The 22998-nt window shown below is 42.6% G+C and overlaps 3 protein-coding genes across 3 annotated transcripts; 1 reads left to right on the top strand and 2 right to left on the bottom strand.

Moving 5' to 3' along the window:
* The first annotated feature begins 1739 nt into the window (after positions 1-1739).
* LOC136445473 (IQ calmodulin-binding motif-containing protein 1-like) lies at positions 1740-5826 on the top strand. Its single transcript, XM_066443518.1, has 6 exons — positions 1740-1828; positions 2196-2303; positions 2540-3577; positions 3971-4260; positions 4816-4917; positions 5504-5826. The coding sequence occupies exons 1-6, from the start codon at positions 1745-1747 to the stop codon at positions 5652-5654; spliced, it is 1773 nt and encodes a 590-aa protein (XP_066299615.1). The 5' UTR covers positions 1740-1744; the 3' UTR covers positions 5655-5826.
* Positions 5827-6363: 537 nt separating this feature from the next.
* Positions 6364-9283, bottom strand: LOC136445488 (C1q-related factor-like). Its single transcript, XM_066443519.1, has 4 exons — positions 9081-9283; positions 8227-8793; positions 7773-7957; positions 6364-6972 (listed from the first exon to the last, which is right to left on the bottom strand). Exons 1-4 carry the CDS (start codon positions 9196-9198, stop codon positions 6868-6870), a joined length of 975 nt encoding a protein of 324 aa, XP_066299616.1. The 5' UTR covers positions 9199-9283; the 3' UTR covers positions 6364-6867.
* A 4262-nt stretch (positions 9284-13545) lies between these two features.
* Positions 13546-21488, bottom strand: LOC136449263 (uncharacterized). The gene is made up of 4 exons (XM_066449258.1): positions 20052-21488; positions 19023-19452; positions 18446-18449; positions 13546-14877 (listed from the first exon to the last, which is right to left on the bottom strand). The coding sequence occupies exons 2-4, from the start codon at positions 19424-19426 to the stop codon at positions 14233-14235; spliced, it is 1053 nt and encodes a 350-aa protein (XP_066305355.1). The 5' UTR covers positions 19427-19452; positions 20052-21488; the 3' UTR covers positions 13546-14232.
* Between the last annotated feature and the right edge of the window lie 1510 nt (positions 21489-22998).

Raw genomic sequence — 22998 nt, 5'->3', positions numbered from 1 at the left:
ATAGGCGGTCGATTTAAAAACATTTCTAAAACTCGACGATCAGTTCAGTTCAGTTCAGGTCGTCCTCATACGAGGTGCCATTCACAATGTCTAACCATGCATTTCTATTAAGCATGGCGGCTAGCAGGTTGTAGTCCTTTAACCCAACCTCCTCCTCCAAGACTTTCTTAAGTGTCAGGTTCGGTCGTCCCCTTTTTCTCTTTGCATCAGGTTCCCAGAGGAGAACTTTGGCAGCCATCTCCTCATGACGTGCTACATGGCCAGCAAGGGCCAGTCTTCTTTTCTGAATTGTTCTAGAGATCGGGGGAAGTCCATTGTACAGTTTTTTGTTTCCTATGCGACTCTGCCAGGGTACATTCAGAGCATAACGAAGCAGACGGGTGTAGTTACCATCCAGTTTCTTGGACAGAGACTTAGTTAGTGTCCATGAGTCTGAACCGTAAATCAAAATAGCCTCTACACATGCTTTAAATACTTTCTGCTTTGTGGTGTTTTGAATGGGGGCTTTCCATACCTTTGTTAGGGCATGGCATGCACCCCAGGCTTGGCCAATACGAACATTGACATCATACACAGAGTTACTATAGCTGCCTAAGTACTTAAAGTCACTAACCCGTTCAATAGTGGACCCATCTTTGGCTAGTAAGGCCTGAGGGTGGTCACTTGGATTTATGTGCATCACTTTGGTTTTTGAGGAATTGAGATAGAGGCCAATTTCCTGAGTGGCACATTCCACCCTATATAGGAGGTCTTGTGCAGCTTGGATAGTGTCCTCGAGTAGACCAATATCGTCTGCGAAGTCCAAGTCTGAAATGACCACTGCTGGGTGCCTGGAACTCCGTCTCCTTTGTAGCGTAAGGCCATCATCGGCGTTGATGGCCTTGCGGAGTGCATAATCCAGAACGATTATGAAAAGGAAAGGTGCGAGGGGATCGCCCTGTAAGACCCCTGTGTCAATCTTGAAGAAGTCAGTTTCCCCCTCTGGGGTGAGAACTGTGGCAGATGTGTTGTCATACATGATTTTGATTGCATTAACTATTGAGGTTGGTATGCCATATGCTAACAGAATTTCAAACATAGTAGTACGATTAATAGAATCAAAAGCTTTTTTGAAATCAATGAATATGAGAACTGCTTCTTTCTGGTGGTTCTGGACTTCTTCCACAATCCTACGGAGAGCCAGGATTTGTCCTGATGTTGAACGGGAAGGTCGGAATCCATTTTGGTTTGGACGAAGTAGTTTATCGATGAAGGGTCTTAGTCTATTCAGTATAAGGCGGTTGTAGACCTTTGCAGCCACTTGGGTGAGGGAAATTCCTCTATAGTTGTCAGGAAGTGTCAAGTTTCCTTTCTTTGGAACAGGTACAATACCTGCACGACCCCACTCTGGAGGTCTGTGACCGGCTAGGGTCTGATTACAGAAAAATGTGAGACGTTCACTGGTCTTGGGGAGTTTCCATACTTCCAAAGGTAGGCCATCAAGCCCAGGAGCCTTCCCTGGTTTCATCTGCTTAAGGGCAATGTCTACTTCATTTTGTGAAAAAGGGTTGCAACTGATGTTGTTGTTCATGTTGAACACTGGGGAAATTGACACTCCGGTTGAGTTGGACAGCGGGTTTTCGGCAGAGAGCAACTTGGAGAAATGGTTTTTCCAAGTATTGAGTCTATCCTCACCCTGGATGAATATGACTCCGGATTTCTTGCCTGACAGCTCGCGGATCAATTTCCAGGCCAAAACTCGACGATGGCGGCGGAAATCTTGGGAGACTATGATCCCGGCAGGATCCTCAAACTCGCGGCAGAAGTTGCTGATTCACCGGACAAAAAGGTAAAGCTTCTTATTTAATATTGTATGATATTATGTGTATTTCTGTCATCTTGATTTAAACGAATAAAGATTAAAAGATTTATTCACATCAGATGATCAGGTCAAATTTTTTGTCATATTTGTTGCCTCATATCATGCATATGCTTCACCCTCTGGGTTTACCACTAGTACTGCTTCTCATGATCACTGTAAAGGTTATCGCAACAAGGAAATCAGAGATGTCCGACATCACCCCCTTACCCATACTGCTCTGCGAGTCCCACAATGATGGCGCGCTCAGAAACAAACACAATAGATGCACACATAAGTACAGTACAGTAACACACAAGACTACATTCCAGTAATGATATGAGCTGCTCCCTTGCAGGTGCCAGTATTACTGCTGGAGTTGCGGGACATCCTGGATATGGCCCCAGCTGGGAGTCCGAACGCACGCAAGATCCGACTAGACATCTGGACCTACGATTTATTGCAGGTAAAGTACTAACATTACATTTGTCTGTGATATAATTGCTAGCCTGAGTACCATCCTCCATAGTGACTGTTGGCTCAATGCTTGTACAAGTAGCTTGATAACAAGCGACAAGCATTGAGCCAGTGGTTACTACAGAGGATGGTACTGTAGGGTAATATTTTGCTTAAATCTGGCTCGAACAATATAAATCAATATCTACTAATTTCCCTCTGACTGTGATGTTTATTTGTTTATAGGTTCTGGTCCTGGTACTGAAGCAGGACTTCTCCACCATACACGGTGGCTGGGCCACAGCAGTTAAACTCTCCCAGATCCTCAGTACCTGCTGCGCCGGACTCGACCCTCCTGAAGCCAACGAGTTCTACGACCTCACGCTACCGTCGGCCACGGACAACCTCCTCATCCTGTCGCGTAGGATCCAGGTACGCTACGACAAGATCGAGGACCCGTCCTCGCTGATCAAACTCCAGCTGCTGAAGGACTTCCGTAGCGTCCTGGACACCATCAGCTGGCTCATCAGCCCCATCCCTGCTCTGATTGGTCACTTGCTTCACTCCCAGTTTCTCCTCCAGATGTTGCTGACGGACGACGTCGAGACTTCTCGTAGCGTGATGTCGCTGATCCAGAATGCCGTCCACGCCAACCCCACCGCCTTACAAACTTTGGAGGAGAAATTCCTGTTCAGTCTTTTGGATGAATTTGTGTACAAACTTTCGGCTAGCACAGACAGTACGTTAGGACGATCGGCCACAAGGACTATCCTAGACATGACTGAAGCGCATCCAACTATCGTAGAAATCCTCTGCGCAAGATTTAAGGGTTTGCGACCTCTCCTGGGTAAGTGGTCAGGAAAGGGATTCGAGAAAGAGCTGAGGGAACTGACTAAGGTACTTGACGCGGGAACCGTAGAACAAGTCGAGTCACAGAAGCTGCACGATGCAGCAAGGAAGATTCAGGCAATGTACCGAGGGTATCGGATGAGAACGCAACTCAAGAAGGCTAATAAGGCGCTGTCGACGCTACAGCGGAGTTTCAGGAAGAAGCGAGCAAACAAGGAGCAGGAACAGGCAGTACAGAAGCAGCAGGCCGAGCTGAAGCACCAGCTGCGCGTACGGCGTCAGCGAGCTCTGCGAGAGGCTCGGAGGAAGGAACTGTACCTGATGGAGTCACTGCCGGCTCCACAAGTCAACAAACACATCAGTCAGCAGCAAAAAAGTGCCGCCATCAAGATTCAGAAGATCTGGAGAGGACACAACTCTCGAAAAAAGTTCCAGGTATTAAACTTTAAAGTAAAATTTTTCTTTTTGTAATATCAATGGCCTGTAGGTTGCAACTTGCAATCTTTTTCCATATTTTGAGTCATTATTTTATTTAGTTTTCAAAGTCAAAGTACACAAACAGAGTGTGGTACAGTGTATGAAAAAAGGATCAAAGGATGTGAACAAAAATGGATTGTAATTTGAACAAATCTGATACAGAAACAAAAGTTACAAAACCCTATAATCATATAGCTGTTTACTCTACAAATATATCATTTGATGCCATTTTACCCCATTTATTAATGTTTAAAAATAACTATGCTGGTAGTCTACTCTAGTTTATAAAAGTGCTTGTCTTGAATATTTGAATATTCTAACACAAGCTGCTTCAATCCTTATATTTGACAGACAGAGAAAGGCAGCCGGGTCCAGTACCGTGCAGCGGCCCTGATCCAGCGACAGGTGCGGCTCTGGCTGGAAAGACGGCGCCGAGTGAAACTGGACGAGTCGTTCATGTTCTCACAACAGCTGAGCGACTCGCGTAGAGTGGAGCTTCAGGGAAAGATACGCGAGTACCGCGAGATGCACGCGGTACACGGCATCTCGCGGGAAAAGTTAAAGGAGCAACACGAGAACGCACATACGGTGCTCGCGTCGCACATGATGAGGAGAGCTGCATCACTGAAAGCTGACCAAAGGTTGGTAGAAATGAATTATCTTTCGTACAGCTTTGACATGTCTATATAGTACCCCATGTTTTACACAAAACACATCATTTCTTAAGTAAACAAATGTGCAAAGCTTTACATGTGGTTAAATACATACCTTGATGATCTGAAAAATTCTTGGCCTGGTTGTATATTTTACTTGCAATTTTAGGATTACTCAGTCAAGAGTGAAGTTATAACATGAGCAATAAAGTTTTGAATATGTGCTGGTGAATGCATACTTGTAGTCTATTCTCTCATAACTGGCCTATGTTAACCTGAATTTGTACCTTTATTTCATCTTTAAATGTGTGATAAGAAACAGGAATACATTTAGTACCAGGGAGTGCTGCTAGTAGGAGGTCCAGAAAAGAAGGGCATCTTTGGGCTCACAAGACCAACTCACCTACCAAATACCACCGCAATCCAACCATGAGAACTAGGTCACACCCTTGTTGACATACATCATGTACACACACACACACCTATCAAAAACAATACTCAGTCTAATACATGTTCCTCCTTCTTTTTTATCTATGTCGTAAGGAGAAGAGTGCTGTTGGCAGCGCTGGATACGGATGCTGAGATGATGATAGCTGCTCCCAAACTTGGGGAGGCAACAGAGGAGGACATCCTACTCTTCTCAAGGTGTGTAGTAGCTACAGGAAAATACCATGATTACAGGAAGTACTGAGAATTCATCTTCGTTTCCAAGGATTTCATTCTGCAGTTGGAACAATTCTGTAAGTACAGTAGTACTACGTTGATGAAAGTTAGACATCCAGGTAGTAAGATACACCAAAAATAATTACTCAAGCAACTGGATAAGATTTTGAAACAGTCAGACGTTTCAGACAGCATCCACTGTCTTTCGTCAGTAGTACTACATTCGCAGTGTCATACCGTAATTTATAAATCTTTGCAACAGAGAGGTCACAGTGACGACTGTACAGTGAAACCACCATGAACATTTCAAGATTTACCCTATATTAGCCAAGTTTCTCAAATTTATGGTAGAATCATTTTTCAAACTGTGTTGAATACAGTTCATCCATTGTTATTCTTAGTTTCCTCTTTTCTTGCGCAAGATCACTTCTATTTGGGGTTTCATTCATTAAAATTGTGGTATTAGCTTAATGCTTTATCTGATCTTGGAAATGTTGATATCAACCTAAAGTATAACATACAAAATTTCTAGTTGATTAACAAAAGGTTGTTTTTATGTTGTTTATAGCAAATCAGTCCCTGTAGCTGCCAAAGCTCGGCACTCCCATGCTGAACACATGCGAGCCATGAACCTGCAGTGGTACCAGAAGTTGGGCGACGAGTTCCAAGATGGCAGCCTTCGAGACGACTTGGAAGAAAACAGTGCCTATAACTTTTAGAATAGAAAACGGAATGCAGCTATGTTATCAAAAAGTGTTTCAAAGTCATATCTGTTCTCAACATGCCTTAAGTGTCATAATAAAACACAAATTCAGAATTAAACATGTCATTTGTATGGCATTTGGATACTTCCCTTGTAATAATTAAATGGTCTTTTTATAGACAGAACTACGTTGTGTGTGTAGATATGTAATCATTTTTATACTGTTTTTTTTTTTCATGATAAGCACACACTGCTTTGTCAGTTTACAATCTTTCTTTCTCTTAGTCAGCAGTTTTTCTTATCATTTCCAGAGATGGGGAGATAAAAATTTGAACAACTTGTAATTCTACAGGCTAGAAAAATTCAGACTTGGTATGGTAAACAATAGTTTAGCTACATGGATAAAGCAACATGCAAATGAAAAAGCCTGGATAACTGAAACTATTACAAAGTTATGCAAGGAGACACAAAATACTTCATTTGTTGTAGAAGGTTATGGAAAGGCAGGAACAAAATGCTATCGTGTTGGTTTTTGCAGATAGCATGTATTTCCCAAACTGCAGGTTAAGAGAAAGAAAAGTGTGTCGAGTCCTTCAACTAGATAACACCCTCTGCACCTGTTTGTGCTACATTTGAAGACAGACATGTGACAGGGACTAATTGTGCCCTCTGGCCACAGTAAAGCATTCATGCCACACGATTAAACAGGTACAAAGACACCGGGCTTTAGTTCAAACATCAAATGATTTATTCAAAGAGAGTAAACCTTCTGTTCCCATATGCTAATTCTTAACATACAGCCATCTAACGCGTGATAAAAACGTCTTAAAACATATATGACAGACGAATTCGTTTGAAAACTAAGAAGAATTTAATTACATGTACGTAACTGGCCACAAATTGCCTGAAAGTGCTGTCAATCAAAATGAACGGGCCCTGAATATCGTTTGAAGTTGTTGTCAATCAAAATGGAGACTAAGTACATGTTTCATTACGTGATTAGTTTTTAAGGGCCCTTTCCCGAATTGTCTGTATCTGTATAACCCTTTGGCATAACACACCAGCAAAATGTAACACTTAGACAATAAGCTCAACAATATCGATATAACTTTAAAGCAGGGAAAATTCCTCCATTTTCGTTTACTTTCTGGGGGAAAATTGCAACTTTGAACCGTATACGATGTGTACTGCTTCGTTGCCTGTCAAGAAGTTCTGTAGTCAGAAGACGTCTAGGCTTCGGGGTCGTCTTGGAAGAGAAGAAAGCCGGAGAAGCTGGTGTATTTGCCGATGTCGTTGCTAAAGGTTTGTGCCCCCTCGGCGATCACGACTGTCACCTGAGAGAAAATGTCAATATCAACAAATTAGGCATGTTTGCACAAATTTGACAAATCGTCTACGCTGAGAAAACACATCTGCTTGGATTCAGGTTACATATGTAGTAACCAATGGATGGAGACCCTTGAGCGAGCGAAATTAGATTTGTGTGACCTATGACTTTGAAAACTGAATGATTATTATTTGAGAGTCAACAGTTGCAGAACGTCCAAAAAACACATCTTCATCAATGAAATTCGTTACGAATGAGATTTTTGGTCGCTCAAAGGTCACCGCTTTAGTGTCACTGAAAACGTACGTAGCCAAAGGGCACGTATGTTCATTAGTGCAGAAATTAGTAGTTGTCTAATACCACGAGGAAGGAAACCGTATTTTGAATGTAGCCTTTTGAGATAGCAGCTTGCCAAATCTCTCACGTGCACTAAAATGTATTCTCTCTCAAGAAGTGTCGTTTGGAGGTTTAGAAAATTCAGCCATGGAATAATTATTTCCGTCGAAAGGGCTTTGGCCAACGCATTCGTTGTGCAAACACAGTGTAAAATACACCATGATTTTATAAGCAGCTTGAAAATAGAAAATCTCCGAGACGCAATGTATTACTAATATTCTTGACATGGTATAGATTTAAAAGGCATTAGACCAGGTTGAAATGTTTGCTGAATTTGTATTTTTCTCTTACAAATATTTGAATGTTTTAACACCACAGTTTTCGTCCCATTGGCAGTCGACCAGTTTCTAAAGTTTACAAATCAACTTATCAATATCAACAGTTTAAAAAAATCAAAGATTTTCAACAAACCTCGTCCTTCTCGTATAGATGCAAGATGACGGTGTTGGAGGCGGTTTGCGGGTTCAGGTTAGGGAACCTTGCGGGGTCGATGTCATCCGCGTACACTCCGGCCATCTCCTCGCCGTTCTTGTACAACCCCAGGTACATCTTAAACTCCGACCGCTTCTGACCGCTCCACGAGAACTGATATGTCCCTGTACGTGTGAGAACGAACATGGGGGTTGCAAAAGACGTAGAGAACTAGTCGCTATTATGTTTAATACAAAAATGCAGAATGTACCTTTAAACCATCACTACAAGTACTTTTCCTTCATATCATCTTTAGGAGCGCTTTGATTATTGACCGACATAACCAACATATCTACATTACGCTGAAAATCTTAAAGAAACCCATTACTTTTTACAAGCTTTTTTCAGTTCCTTGTATACCTAGAGAAATGCCGACTCAGTAACATGATCTTACCTGCGCACGGTGCAGTGAAGGTATTGGTGTGCATGCAGAACGCTCCCCCTGCGTTACTGTACATGTGGTCGTACGGCAGGATCTCGTCCCGCCTGGAGGGCCCGAAAGACGACAGCCGTGCGACGGAGAAGGCTACTCGGGCGGCCGGCTTGGGGGGCACGGGGGGAGGCTGTGGTTGCGAGGCTGTCGTCGTTTGCTGGGCGGCGGTGGTTGTCGCTGCAGGTGGCTGGGCGGTGGTGGTCGCATTTGCAGACGGCTGGGCGGTAGTGGTCGCATTTGCAGGCGGCTGGGCGGTAGTGGTCGCATTTGACGGTTGGGCGGTGGTGGTCACAATTGCAGGTGGTTGAACGGTGGTAGTAGCCGCGCTGGTAGTGGTGGCGTTCGCTTGCTGGGTCGTGGTGGTGGTTGTCGCCGTGGTTGTCGGCGGGGTTGCCGCAGTGGTCGTTTTTACCGTTGTGGGATCTGCCGGTGTCGTTTCCGCTGGCGACAGCGTCGATTCGTCGGCTTCCGGGAGGTATACGGGGTTCGCTTCTTCCCGGATTTTGAACTCGACTATTCTGTTGCCATCTAACAGAAAAGACAAAATCAGAAAATGGAGGAATTGTTGCCCAAGGTACCATCGCTTATTTCTTTTCTTCATGACAACCATACAGCTAACAGTGGATCGATCAGTACTTTACGATTTGCCCTTACAATAGCAAAAAAGGCATCCTTACAGAAAGCAAAATTATAGATCTGCAGAATTTACAACATATAGTATTTTTACTCAAAAGTAAATTGAATTGAATGTTAGTAGATCGAGCTGACAGACTTTTTGTCCAAAAAAGAGCTAGGAACAGATTTTTCACACTCACCGTCGTAATAGAAGGTATCGCGTCTGTGCTTTTGTAGAACCCCACACCTTGCGCTCGGCAACACCGCAACCAACGCAACAGCAACTAGAACACACAAACTTCCTGCCTGGAACTTCATGATTTTTCACTCGAGAAATACGCGGCCCCGTCAACTTTAAACACACGGAGGGAATGACTTTTCTGGTCTGATGGAAGTAGAACGACAAACGCCGTATTTATAGGTAATTACAGGTTAGACAACGTCACAGCGTATTCCTTACAGGTGAGTTGATTAAAAGTCAATTATGATACAAAAGACATGCTAATGAATTGTGTCTGCAGGTCATAAGACTATCACGGGACGGTCACAAGACTACAACCTGCCCTGAGGGTAATTGATGAAGAAAAGGATCTTGCTGGGAGGTAAGAATGCGGAATGCCAATTGTACGTTCTTCAGTTTTCGGTTGTTTATATAGACAACAAGAGTTCTACGACCTCATACCTTCGCGAAATGATTTTGACCTTTATGACTGACGTATTAGGAGTGTTTTTCATCAATCAAAAATCATACCAGTTGATCCTCCTCACCCAAATAACATAAGTTGTCCAAACCTCCTTGTTATGATTATGAGCTTAACAAAGAAGGTTATGCTAACATTTTTCATCAATAATGCAAATAAGCTCCTTATTAGCATAATTTGATTCAATGGTGTTCACATTCACACAACTTCTAAATGCAACAAGTATGAAATTGCCGTTATTTACTAGTATGGAATGATAGTAGTTTCTCATGAATTATGCAAATTAGGCCTACATTTGCATAATTTCTATCTATTGACATTCCTCTCTTCCTCAGTTACAAATGTCACATATTTGAATAGTCATATCATGGAACACAGCAGGTTTTTAAAATTGCCTCATTAATTATAATCTGATTTGCATAATTATCATCCAATCATACAAAGCATCACATAAGCTATCTACATACCAAAAATCATGACCATCCATCAAGCCCATCTCGAGTTATATTATTTTCTCATTGATTATGTAAATGAGGTTCTCATTTGCATAGCTGATATCTATTAATATTTCTCTCTTCCTCAGTTACATATGTCACATGTTTGCGAGTCCTATCATGGAAATTGATGAATGTATAAACTTTCCTCATTAATTATGCAAATTAGTTACTGATTTGCATAATAAGTATCCAATCATGTACATCATCGCTCAAGCTATGTACATGCAAAAAATCATGACCTTCCATCAAGCCCTTCTTGAGTTATTCCCTTTCAAAGTCTGAGGCAAAACCTACCCCTGCAGTTCCAAAAAAGTTGCTAGGGGGCCCAAGCCTATACCACTTACTCTCTGCCCAACGAGCTATCTACCACTTAAAAATCAGTTCCATAGCATGTCCACAACACGAGATATCATAACATGAAGTTCCGCTGCAGTACCGTAACAAGCCGATAGGGGGCCCAAAATCTAATCATTTTCAGGTTTCATCGAGACCTACCAACATACCAAATACCAAGACAATCCTTCCAAGAATTCTCGACTTATCGTGTTCACTAACAGACACACAGACATGCTCGGTATTCCCATGCTGTGGCACTGCATTAATGACTGTTCTTACTCATATAAGGCCGTGTATATCCAACTTTGGTCAAAATTTGTATGTTTCAGTCTTTTAATTGGTGTAAGGAGATATCTTTGTGGTTTGGTTTCACATGCTCCGAGTGGACTCTTCCAGGCTGGGAGTAGGTCAAAGTTGACGATTGTTTTCGTCTGTCAGCTGTTACGAGAGAACGAGCTGGTCAACTGTCTATTTTCTTTGCATGATTCTAAAGTAGACAGATGTGGCTTTCTGGTGCATAAGAATTTTTGGGGCTTGCAATTAAGGTGAATCCTTTTCTGAGCCCTTGTTTTAGTGCTTTAAAGCATTACTGCATGGGCAAGCCTATCTCTTGTATCTGCCCTACAGCTGGCTGATAGCCAATTTGTCCCTGGCAGCTGCAGTACATGTAACTGACGTTTCCTGCCTGCCTCATGACCCCTCATGACCCCTCATGACCAACTTTGCCCCCAATCTACCCGTATCAATATCCCCGTCGCAACCAGAACGCATAGTAAAGCATACAATTGAACACATTTTTACACTTTTCTCGTTAATTATGCAAAACACTTCGCCCAAAATCTAATCATCTTGAGATTTGCCACATACACACCGACACACCAACTACGACAACAAACCATCCAGGCGTTCTCGACTTATTCTGTTCACTAACAGACACACAGACAAGCACCGTCGCATAACCTTCTCGACGAAACCATTCGTCGCGAAGGTAACAAATAGTCTTACCATGAATCTGTATACTAGTATCTTATATCGGTGTGTTAGAATGTATCTTATCACACGATAAGGAATCAGCCGGCCATCGATACTTGGTCAGTCCTGTTTTAATTAGATTATCGTAATTGAGAGAATGCTAACGAGCTTTTGGAAGTCATTTTGTGGGTGATAATTGTCCTTTCTTCAAAATTAAAGTTACGGAATAATCGTCCAGCAGACAACTTGCATCATAACCTTTTGCTGTTCAACTTGGAGTGTGCTATCAGAATGTGATACCATTAAACCTTTGCTGGGGACCACCTATGCATAAGGGATCTCCTGGCATGCGCAACTGTAGCACCTTTTAGATGCATGGTTCCTTAGATTATTTTGACAAGAACCCAAGCATGAAGAATCCTGCCTATAGTGCCCTTCTGTCTACTGTGAGAATTATTTTTCAAGTCACTCGAGCGGGTACCGTAGATATGTTTGACTGTATCATATTACACCAAGAGTGAGAAAAATAAGGCCCAAACCCTGTACAAACTGTCGTTTACTTAAAGTATCCAATACTGTTGATACCTGATGAGATAGGAAATGTTTCCTGAGTATTTGTAAACCCCGTTTCTCTCAGTGGGCCACTTTTAATGTAGTCATAATTCTCATCAGGTGAGTCGAGATAGTCTTGCGAGCTTTGGTGTCTGGAAGTTGACTTCGGGCATTGTTACTGTCGTGGGAACAATTAAGAGAGTAAGAAGAAAAAAAATCGTCGTTCGGTTTAAATTTCGCTAGTAGTGTCACTGACACAATTGATAAACGACATGCCACTGCTAAAGATAGTCTAAGGGACTGACTCGAGATCGTCACATGATGTGTAGGATGCCCTAAGGCAGTATAGTATCCCGGAACAATGAACAGAACACCTTGATGATCATTCAAGCAGACAATGGTGACAAAGGATAGCTTAGACAACTAGTACTATCGGCTTGGATATGAGTAGAAATATGAGATATTTTCCGGTCCAAAACTGAGCTTGTGTGTGAAAAGTTTCGGTCAAACCCTTTCCCCTTCTGCCATTTTGCTCAACATCTTGCGCAACTTTTGCCTCGTAGAATGTATTTCTTTTCTATACTTCTTTACCCAACCACATGTAAGTCAGAATAGGCATAGAATGTGTCATTTCACACCCAGTTTACGTGTATAAATAAACTAAGGAAAACATACACTATCAGTATTGATAACGTTACTTGATATTCTCGAACAGACAATGTGATACACATGTGCGCGAGCTATATATTCATGCTGTTCATTTTCGAGAGCCTGATAGTCTGCATTTGCTAGTTGGAGGTTTAATGTGGTCACTTAGCAGACAATCAACATAGCTGTCGCTATGCATGGCCATAGCCTTGTAAGTGTCATTCCCCTTTAGTCATGAGATCGGCTACATTCATGATTTAACGAAAACATAATATCTACCAGATCTTCTTTCACTCAGGTGACCTGAGTCCCGAGGCCATCACTGCAATGGCTACTGATCGGCCGACCGACCGATGATGATGATGATGATGAATATCTACCATACTGAAAGAATGAAGAGATGCTGTTTTAGTCCCGTTGACTTCGGACCTTGTTGCTTTTGTCGTAACAATTGAGTGAAAACAAGAAATTGCGTGGTTCGGTTTCGCTAGTAGTATCACTGACACATTTGATAAACGACATGTCACTGCTAAAATAGTTTTCAGGACTGACTCGAGATCATCACATGGTGTGTAGGATGCCCTAAGGCAGTACAGTATCCCGGAACAATTACCAAAATACCTAAGTTAATGATCATCCAAGGATAGTTTAGACCACTACATCGACTCGGAGCAGAATTGTGTTACATATTTCGGTGGCAGAACTATGCTTGTGTGTGAAATGTTTCAGTCAATGCAAACATTTTTAATTTTCTCTAATTTTCAAACCTTTATCGTCTTCTGTAATTTTCAAACCTTTTTTCTTTTCTGTAATTTTCCCTGTTCCTTTCATCTAAATTTCTTCAACGTCTTGCACAATTTTATATGATAGATATCCACCTTGTAAAATTTGTTTTTGCCTACCTTATACGAGCAAGTTCGGTCCCCTACTACATGTAAGTCAGAAAAGATCTGGAGTCATTTCACATTCAGCTTAAGTTTATTAGTGAACTACTGAAAATTGTACTAGTCACTCTCGAAATGACTGTAATATGTGTACGTAGAAAACCTACAATATTGATTCGAACAATCATTGAAAATATGTAATGTTTAATGAAAGAGTTTATCTTTTTAGTTTTTATAGCCAGCCTTAAACTGTGATACCTTTTCTAAATGAGTTCACTTCTTAGATGTAATGGTGACAATCCACCTTATATGTGCCTGCCATTATGCATAGCGATAGCCTTGCAAAGGTCATTCACCTTTTGTCATGGGACCGACGACACATATACAGGTACTCAGACATACTTTAAACATTGAGGTGCTGCATTTATGACATAACAGTATTCATGCCACGAGTTTCAACATGACGAAATCGAAATATCTACCATAATGAAATACTTATAACGTGCATATGATATACCATATTTTTGGTACGTAATTCGGGTTAAAGAACCAGCTACAAATACAAATTAGTTCTGATTGCGTGTGCAACATTTTTTTGCACAGTGTGTGCTTATGGCAATGCTAACCTCAAATAATCCGTACAGCATCATACATAATTATCTAAAAATATTACAATCCATAAATCACTAAAATTATGTCTATTGTAACATGGACTATTGCCTAGCGAAAGGCATCTTAAGACATTGAACAGGTATGTTTCTCTTAACTACTCCTTGAAGCTTTCCGCACCAAAACCCATGTCCGCTCCCATACTCCTCCTGACTCAGTCTGATAACTGACTACACCAAAACTCTGAACAGTGAATCCTTTCTCATGGAGCTTTCCGAGCAGCGCGGCCACCCACGTTTCATGTGACACTCGCCACCCATATCGCTGCATGACTTGGCTTGCAAGTGTCTGTACCATGTTGCCCACCATATCCTCCAACTCCATACTATTAGGGCCTACTCGTGTGTTTTGTGGTGGTACGTTTCCACTTGAGTTCACGTTAATGGAAACAAAGTCTTGAGGGCAGGGTTGATCGATGCGGTCCTTGTAAGTCTTCAGTGCTTCGATGAGCGGCTGGATCTGGTAGAAGTCAGCTTCCATCTCGAGCAGAGGGAGTTCCTTGAAGTCTTCAGGAAGGACCAGCTGGTTTGTACGGAGGAAGTTGAGGACATGTTCGAACAGCCTGTCGTTCCTGTCTATGAAGTACCGCCCCTGGTCGTCCTGCAGGGTTCCCAAGTCCCCACCAAACATGGCGCCCAACATGGAGTCTGGGTAGCGGGTGAGGGTGGATCGGGCGGTGGTGTAGATGAGACCGCCGACGTTTAGGGTAACAATAGAGCCGCTCATCTTTATCGGTATCTACTTTGAATAACTGTGGAAGAATACAATGAGACTGAAAAGTCATTAAACATATGAAGCACGTGAGTGGTGGTTACTTCTGTACGTGTAGGATATATGAAATCTGGGGGTGAAGACTTTTAAAAAAACATTCGTATACCATGAACATGTTTGTCAAATTGGGGATTGAGGCAAGTCCACAGACAGACAGACAGACACACTAAAGACTAGAGTTCCACGACCGTATTCCTGCGCCTTTTCGTGTGACATCATACGGTTTCTCATTCATTGTGCAATAAGTACCTCATCATAATGGATAAATCATATCAGTTTATCATCTGCTCTACCCAAATAACACAAGTTGCTCAAAGTACGAAAGCTATTTTCGCATTTCCTAAAAAATTATGTTAATGAGACCCTCATAATGTCCACATTTTCTCAACTTCCAAATGCTGCAAGAATGAAATCCCCATCATGTAACACTATAGAATATAGTATTTGTCATTGATTATTTGATTAGGTATTCAATTGTAGAATTGATATCAATCAATATATAGTTACAAATGTCATGTGTTTGCATGCTGCGTTTGATTATGCAAATTGATCATACATATTAGCCCCTGATTTGCATAGCATGTTTAGAACACGAGATATCCAAACCGGTTCCGCTGCAGTACCATCTAAAGTCGCTAGTGGCCCAAGATATAATCATGTCGAGGTCTCCCCAAGACCTACCCACCTAGCCTGATTGAATCGTTTATACTAAGTTATAGCGGCTGCCCATAACCGGTCAGTCCGCGGATAGGGACCATAGAAGTCCTGGACAGAGGGAGTTTGTGTTCTACAGACTACTACCCACCTACCATATATGAAAACAATTCATACAGGCACTCGAGTCATCGTGTGTACAGACAGTCACACAGACAGACAGACACGGAAAAGGTAACAATACCACAATTTTCATGGAGGTATTGTTTCCTCGAAGTCCATTTTTCACGGTAGCAACAAGTGTGCCCCCTCCCTCCTCACAGCCACCTGGCGAATGCTACCTGTGTTTTTGTTCCTAAAGGCTTAGAACCGAAGTCACCAAACTACCCAAAAAAGAGGTGGTGGAATATGATACCTGTTTGGGCACTGCAAGTCGGATACAGACACTATATGTCACTAAAATACTCAGGTCACGCACCGCAAACGGTTTAGTTTTGTATAGTTTCGCCTACCCGGAAGTAAAAATAAGCCCTTCGTAGATTCGAGTACGCATGATCAGTGTCCAAGGTGAAGGCCCTGAGACGTAAACAAACCCGTCTGGGCATTGTTATGCAAATCGAGACAATGTTGATACTTCTCGAGAATTTTTTTACAAGCCAGACTGGAACCTTCACCTTTGACACTGCACATGCCTACTCGAATCTACGAATGGGCTTATAAGGCGGTTCATGGTAAAGCCGGCGTCACAATTCATGCGAGCATCGGCCGATTTTGTAGATCGCCGGAAGCTCGCCGAATTTCAAATTCGCCCGAGTGTCGACCGTATTTTTCGCTGAAAACCTGCCCCGTCACAAATTGAACGGAGCTCGGGCGACGTCCGTCGAACACTAATAATCATAAATCCCACATAAGACGGTACCATGTCTTGGACACGGACGAAGTCAGAATCAACTGACCTGGTAACAATCTCAAATTTGGACCAACTTTACTTTCTGAGTTGTGGCAAATCTGTCGGGCATGAGTGAAGTGGGTGGGCACACTGAAAATAATAACCTAAACAGGAATTTTGTCATAAACCAATCCGAATACTAGCGCAGGAGCCACAAAGTCAACAGATCAGTCGTTTAACCCCGATCCAAACATTTTCGGCAAACGGAAATCGACCGAAGCTCGAGCTCGGGCGAACGCCGTCCGAGCTTCGGCCGACCGTTGATAAGCCTATCGACGCCCTGCCGACGCCTGGGCGTGCCTCGGCAGACAAACATAGATCTAAAATGACTCAGTAGACTTTCAACTAGTCATTTTGTGGAGGAAAAACTCAGGAAGTCAAGTCAAGCCTCAAAAGCAAGCCCAAGTTCATTAATATATAAATTGAAACATCCAAACCAATACCAAAAAGAAACACAAAAAGAAAAAGTGTCCACATTCTATTTATGATAAAATTGATTCAATGAAAATTTAACTTTGCAGTTGAATTGTCTTTCATTAGAAAAGTTCGGCAGCATTCTTTGACAAGTCGATATTAGTATTAGTTAATATCAAAGTATTATTTATCATCTATGTTATAAACCAAGCTGTCGTTACCTTTTATCTATAAACAAGGAGGAGTTCGACCGGAGCCCGTCCAAGCTCCCATCGACACCAGTACAACGCTCGCCCGAAGCACGCCTTACTTTTCATGAGTCGGCCGGAACACTGACGACGGTCGTCCGATTATTGTACAAAGCCCGTGCGAGGCTCGCACGAGGCCGAAGAGTTCGGGCGACCTCCGACCGACCAAAAATCGAGTCTAAAATCCTCGGATGCCCGCCCGAATATTGACCGAGCGCTGGACGTTGCTCGGGCGAGCTTCGGGCAAACTGTTGACGAGCTGCGCGAGTTCCAAAATCGTCGCCGAGGCCTCGCTGAATTTAAGCGCAGCTTCCAGTGACACGCGAACGTCGGCCGAGCTCCGAAAATTCGCCCGAAGCCCGTAGAATCGACAGGACGTCGGTCGTACTTCGCCCGAAAATCGCCATTTGGAGCTCGCCGACAAGTCGGCCGAGCTAAATTCTTCATTTGTGACGGGGGCTTAACGACAGGGCCAGGTGCTAAAACAAGAATCGGAGTGCGAACCTTTTGTACGTTCCATGACTAGCTATATAGCTAACGCGTTACACCATGTACTGAATCAGGAACAGACAGCCTACCTCCTGAAGGATTTATTGTTGTACCATTTGCATTGTTAGGTGCGTTCAATTATTTTGGAACCTTCGTGATCACTCTCCGTTGAACAGGATGCGAGTCGTCTTTTAACATACTAGCTGCTTTATGCCAGTTTTCATAGTGAAACTGCAAAGTTGCCATGCTATATTTTTTCTCAAGGAGTGCTGATTCTCCCCATCTGAAACAACAATGCAACATAACCCTCCAGTAAAAGGCACGATACAAGGCATCAATTGCTCTCTCTACACATGAATATATGGCATGGCCAATTACAACGGTACAGTGTGACATGATTGTGACCAATGTTGGCGTTTACTTGGCCAACGGTTTGGAAAACGGAGTCTGTAAGATTACCCAGCATACAATAAGACAATACCTGATCTGTGAAACAGGAAGTTGGATACGCTCGACAAATGTTGCCCCTCATGTCGAAAGTGACGGCTAAATCTTAGTTTCGCCTACGTTGAAGTAAAGTAATGACGTCATGCTCAGGGTAGGCTAGACGTATACTGAGTACGACACAGTCATCGGGTGATAAAGTAAAGGTCAAAGTACGAACTTTTGTAAGTCGCATGAATTTTAAGTAGAAACCGACCGTAATAGTTTATCATGTGCAACGACATTCACAAAAACGACCATATTTTCATCATTATCTTCTGATCCCTAATAACCCTACCAGGCTACCAAAATAATCAATGGCATATCCTTATTGACCATTGTCGACAATGATATTTTATAACGTTATTACAGGTATGCTAGAAGGAGACAAAAAAAACTCGACGCCAGCTTTATTTTTGAACAGCCCTGAGCATATCAAGTTCTCTCATGTACAAACAATCATTGTGGTACATAAGGACGAGGACGTCACTTCTCATAGCAGTGAAGATTACCGAAAGGATCAATGTCATATTGTTATTATCTAGTTATATATATAACCACTTCATATTGAATGATGTCTTTATTCAATACGGTCTCTACGATATCAGTTTTCGACGGTGATGACTCATCATTCTCAAACCTTCTAAGCAGACCTGCAACGTAGCTAAAGCGACCTTGGCTTTCCAATCCTGAATATGTCTTTCACAAGGTCCCTAGCGGAGTTTGTTTGTTTGTTTGTTTGTTTGTTTATAACGCAGTTAAGACGCTGATCTAAGTATAACCAAGATAGATTTCAACACAAGTCAACGCTTAGGTCCAATATTGAACTCAGGTTTTAATATTTGGCTCGATGAAGTACGGACGCGAACTTCTACTAATCATACCCGTAGTCATACCCGTAATGATCATCATCATCATCGAGAAGGTACTTGTCCATCTTGGTCCGGACAGCTCTGATCAGATCCCTGATCTGGTAGAACGTGGCTTCCTTCTCGAGGAGACAGAGTTCCTTGAAGCCTTCAGGAAGGACCAGCTCGCCCAGTCGGAGGATGTTTAGGACGTGTCGGAACACCATCCCGTCTCGATCTATGAAGTACCGACCCCGCTCGTCCTGCAAGATGTCAACGCTTGTATACCGGGACCGGCTGTGACCAAACATGGCGCTCAACCTGGAGTCGTACTGGGTAAGAGTTGATCTAGTAGTTGTGTAGAAGTGACCGCCAACGTTGAGAGCCACGATGCCAGGGCTACATTGTACGGAGGGTGCTTGACGGTACATCGTATTTGTTTGAAGAACTCTGGAATCTGGAAATGATAAGAAATTAGTGAGTCACAAAATGTGGTAGACTTTGAACACAGAAACAGTGGCTTCCGGTAAAAGGAAGAGAAATAAAGTAACCCCATTTAAAACAGGGATGCTATAGAGAAGCTCACGACGCTAATGATGCAATATAATTGTCGTCTTTTGACCAACTTTATGGCAACAAGTGAACCTTTTCTTTATTGGGGTATAACAAAATGAAAAAGGAGGAATCTTAGACAGGACAGACACGAACTTATATAACTTTTTTTCATTTTTTGGGGGTTACCAAAACTTAGACAAAGGAAGGAAGACTGAAAAAGGCTGTGTCAAGCTACCCACGACAATTACACGTTACTTGTCCGCGTGCTCTCACCAACGTTAACCCACTCCTGCCAACTTGACACATCAAAATAAGAAATAAAAACATAAAAGACAGTTTACAACAAAAGACTGACACCTGCCTCAACCTTTATGTAATATTATAAATGTAAACCGGCCTACTCAGTACAGCCGTGCTTTTCGACACGGTTGACGCTTATTCGTGGCCAAGTTTGGGAAGCGAAAATAGCAACACATATACATATGAGAAGTAAGACAATACCTTATTTGTCAAACAGGAAGTGGAATCAGCTTGACAGATTTTGCCCTTCAAGTTCGGTCCCACGCAACAGACTAACGGCTAAACCTTATAGTTTCGCCTACCCGGAAGTAAAGTCATATGACTTTGAGCCAAGGGCACTGAGACATGGCCAGGTGATAGAGTAAAGGTCAAAGTGCGAATATTTTGCATGTCGCGCGTACATGCGTTTCAAGTTCAAACCTGCATGAAAGGTACATTATAGGTACATCATTCGCATTGACGAAGCATACTGTTTATAAAAACGAATTTAACAAACAATTCTTTGCGATTTGAATGTCAGCGTTTTTTTGTCTATTTGTGTGTCTGTGACTTGTGTTTGGGCGCGTCATTACGTACTGTGTGTTTGTGCGTATGTCTGTGTACTTTCATAGAATCATATAGTAAAACCCTATACATGTAACGTTCTATATACACTACATATTGACAACAAACATCGACAACAAACATGCAGCTTCTGTTTACTTGCGAACAACTGACACATCAAATTCATGCATGTATAGGGACGCAAAATCAGACACGGCGCTCGTCATCGGACTCGTCAAGTTACGCCATGATCGGGAGAGCTTTGTTCTATTACACAATCAATATATAGCGTAGGACGTGTAGAGAGCACAGTGTCCTAGTCTGCGCTTCAACGTTCTCACCCCACCTCACTGTCTTTCTTACGTACAGGGCACAGTGATTTCAACTTTCTAACATCGACACTGTAAACCCACCCCCTGCTACCCATGGCCACTTCTATGGTAACCACCGTGAGCACAACTCGTCATCCTGTTCACCGCAAACCTCGCGGGGCTTTGTGCAGGGAACGTCTCCACCTTATAAAAGATTACATCTTACATATTTCTTTCCACTAGCAGAAGTTCTGTCCATCTTCCTTGTGCCTTAGAGTGCTACAGTGTTCCTGAAGTTTTCTATCATTTGCCTTTTGCAACCGGGTTTTCGTTGTTTGGCTCAGCCTTTTCTTTGTTTGCTGGGAGATTACTGGATTGTCTTGGGAATCATCGTTAGACAATGTTGATAAACCTTGTTCAACGATTGTGAGGCAGTTCGACGTTATTGTCGACTTCCGGAATTCCGCGTGAGGACCGATTTCCTTTATACTTTAGATATGTATAATAAAGACATCTTAGCGTTTAGAAGGTTCGTTTCCTCTATCTTAAGAATACCCAGAAGTCTTCCGTACCATGATCCAAGTTTTCTCAGTTACGTAGCGGTGAGGGTTGTATACACCAAAAATCTGAACTGTAGTAAAGCCGATCTCATTTAGTCTTCCGAGTAGCGAGGCAACGTAAGTGTCAGGTGGTAGATTCACATTGCCAGGAATCTGAAACGACGTGTGCAGTTGGCTAGAGAGTGTCTGTACCATGACGCTCACCATGTCTTCAACTTCTTTAGTATTAGCACCTACCGTGATAATGTTTGGTGTCACGAAAGTAAATGAAACAACGTCTTGAGCGCAGGGCTGATCAATACTGGTCTTGTAACTTTTTACAGCCTCTATGAGCGGCTGGATCTGGTAGAAGTCAGCTTCCATCTCGAGCAGAGGGAGTTCCTTGAAGTCTTCAGGAAGAACCAGCTGGCTTGTACGGAGGAAGTTGAGGACATGTTCGAACAGCCTGCCGTTCCGGTCTATGAAGTACCTCCCCTGGTCGTCCTGCAGGGTCCTCAAGTCCCCACCAAACATGGCGCCCAACATGGAGTCTGGGTAGCGGGTCAGGGTGGTTATGGTGGTTCGATAAACGTGGCCGCCGACGTCTAGAGTCACGATGTCTTTGGAGCTACTCATCTTCACCGATATTTAGTTTGCACAAATCTGTAATATGGAAGTACATAGAACTTAGTAAGTCACGAAGCGTGGTAGGCGCAGTGGACTTTGAACTGCCATATAATCACATGATTGTCACAGTAGACTTTGGTCTGAACACATGAATGCGAGTCTTTAAATAGTCAAACTGCAAAGTTGCCTTGTTGTACTTCGTTTGAAACAGCGATCCAGTTGGGGAGCAGATTGATTACTGGCGTACACATGCATTTAGCCTGGGTGCCATCCTATTTCTACCGGGGCTCCTACATTCGCTACCCTAAACTCTTTAGGGTAGCGAGTGTAGGAGCCCCGGTAGAAATAGGATGGCACCCAGGCTAACATGCATTGGCAGCTTGAAGGTAACAAGTTTCCTACCACAATGTACAACCACAACATGTCGACAATGTGTTGATGGCCAAGTTTGAAAAGAGAAGTTTGCAAAACTACAAATAACACAATAAGACAACACAATACCTGATTTGTGAAACAGAAAGTGGCTCAGCAGATGATACCCTTGAGACCTGGTCTCACACAGTTTCGCCTCCTTGGAGTTAAACGACGAACTTGTGCCCAGGGTACGCTAGGTCTAGATGTATGCTGGGTACGGCACAGTCAGGTGATAGAGCAAGGGTCGGAGTGTGAAACTTCGTCATGATGTCGTATGAGTTTCGAGTTCATACCTACCTTAATGGTACATTTTATACATTGACCTCTATAGAAAATTGGGTCAGTTCTTTATTTACATTGTTATAAATTACATAAACCCTTCCATAAATGTCTCTTCCCTGTGTATTCACCTAATGGCCTTTCTAGTCGGCGGTAGCGACCATTGCCTAGATGAGCGACACATTGGAAACAATTTTGAAAACAGAACTCACACAGGTTTATTCAAATACTATCTTATATTCATTTGTGAACAGTACGAAACAAATTCGCATTGACTTAGTCATTATCGACAATAATTGGCTTATCTTTGTTGAGACTAAGATCATTGGCATCAATTCTTGGTTCCTTTTGAGTCAATGGTATTCGCCATTCTTGGCATATTCCGTCTCGGTATGTTTTACTGATGTCTACATGTATTTTGATGATCATTGTAAG

Source organism: Branchiostoma lanceolatum, chromosome 1 (genome assembly GCF_035083965.1).
Source record: "Branchiostoma lanceolatum isolate klBraLanc5 chromosome 1, klBraLanc5.hap2, whole genome shotgun sequence".
Classification (NCBI taxonomy): Eukaryota; Metazoa; Chordata; class Leptocardii; order Amphioxiformes; family Branchiostomatidae; genus Branchiostoma; species Branchiostoma lanceolatum.
The sequence above is the reverse complement of the archived record's forward strand: the minus strand, read 5'-3'. Positions and strand labels throughout refer to the sequence as shown.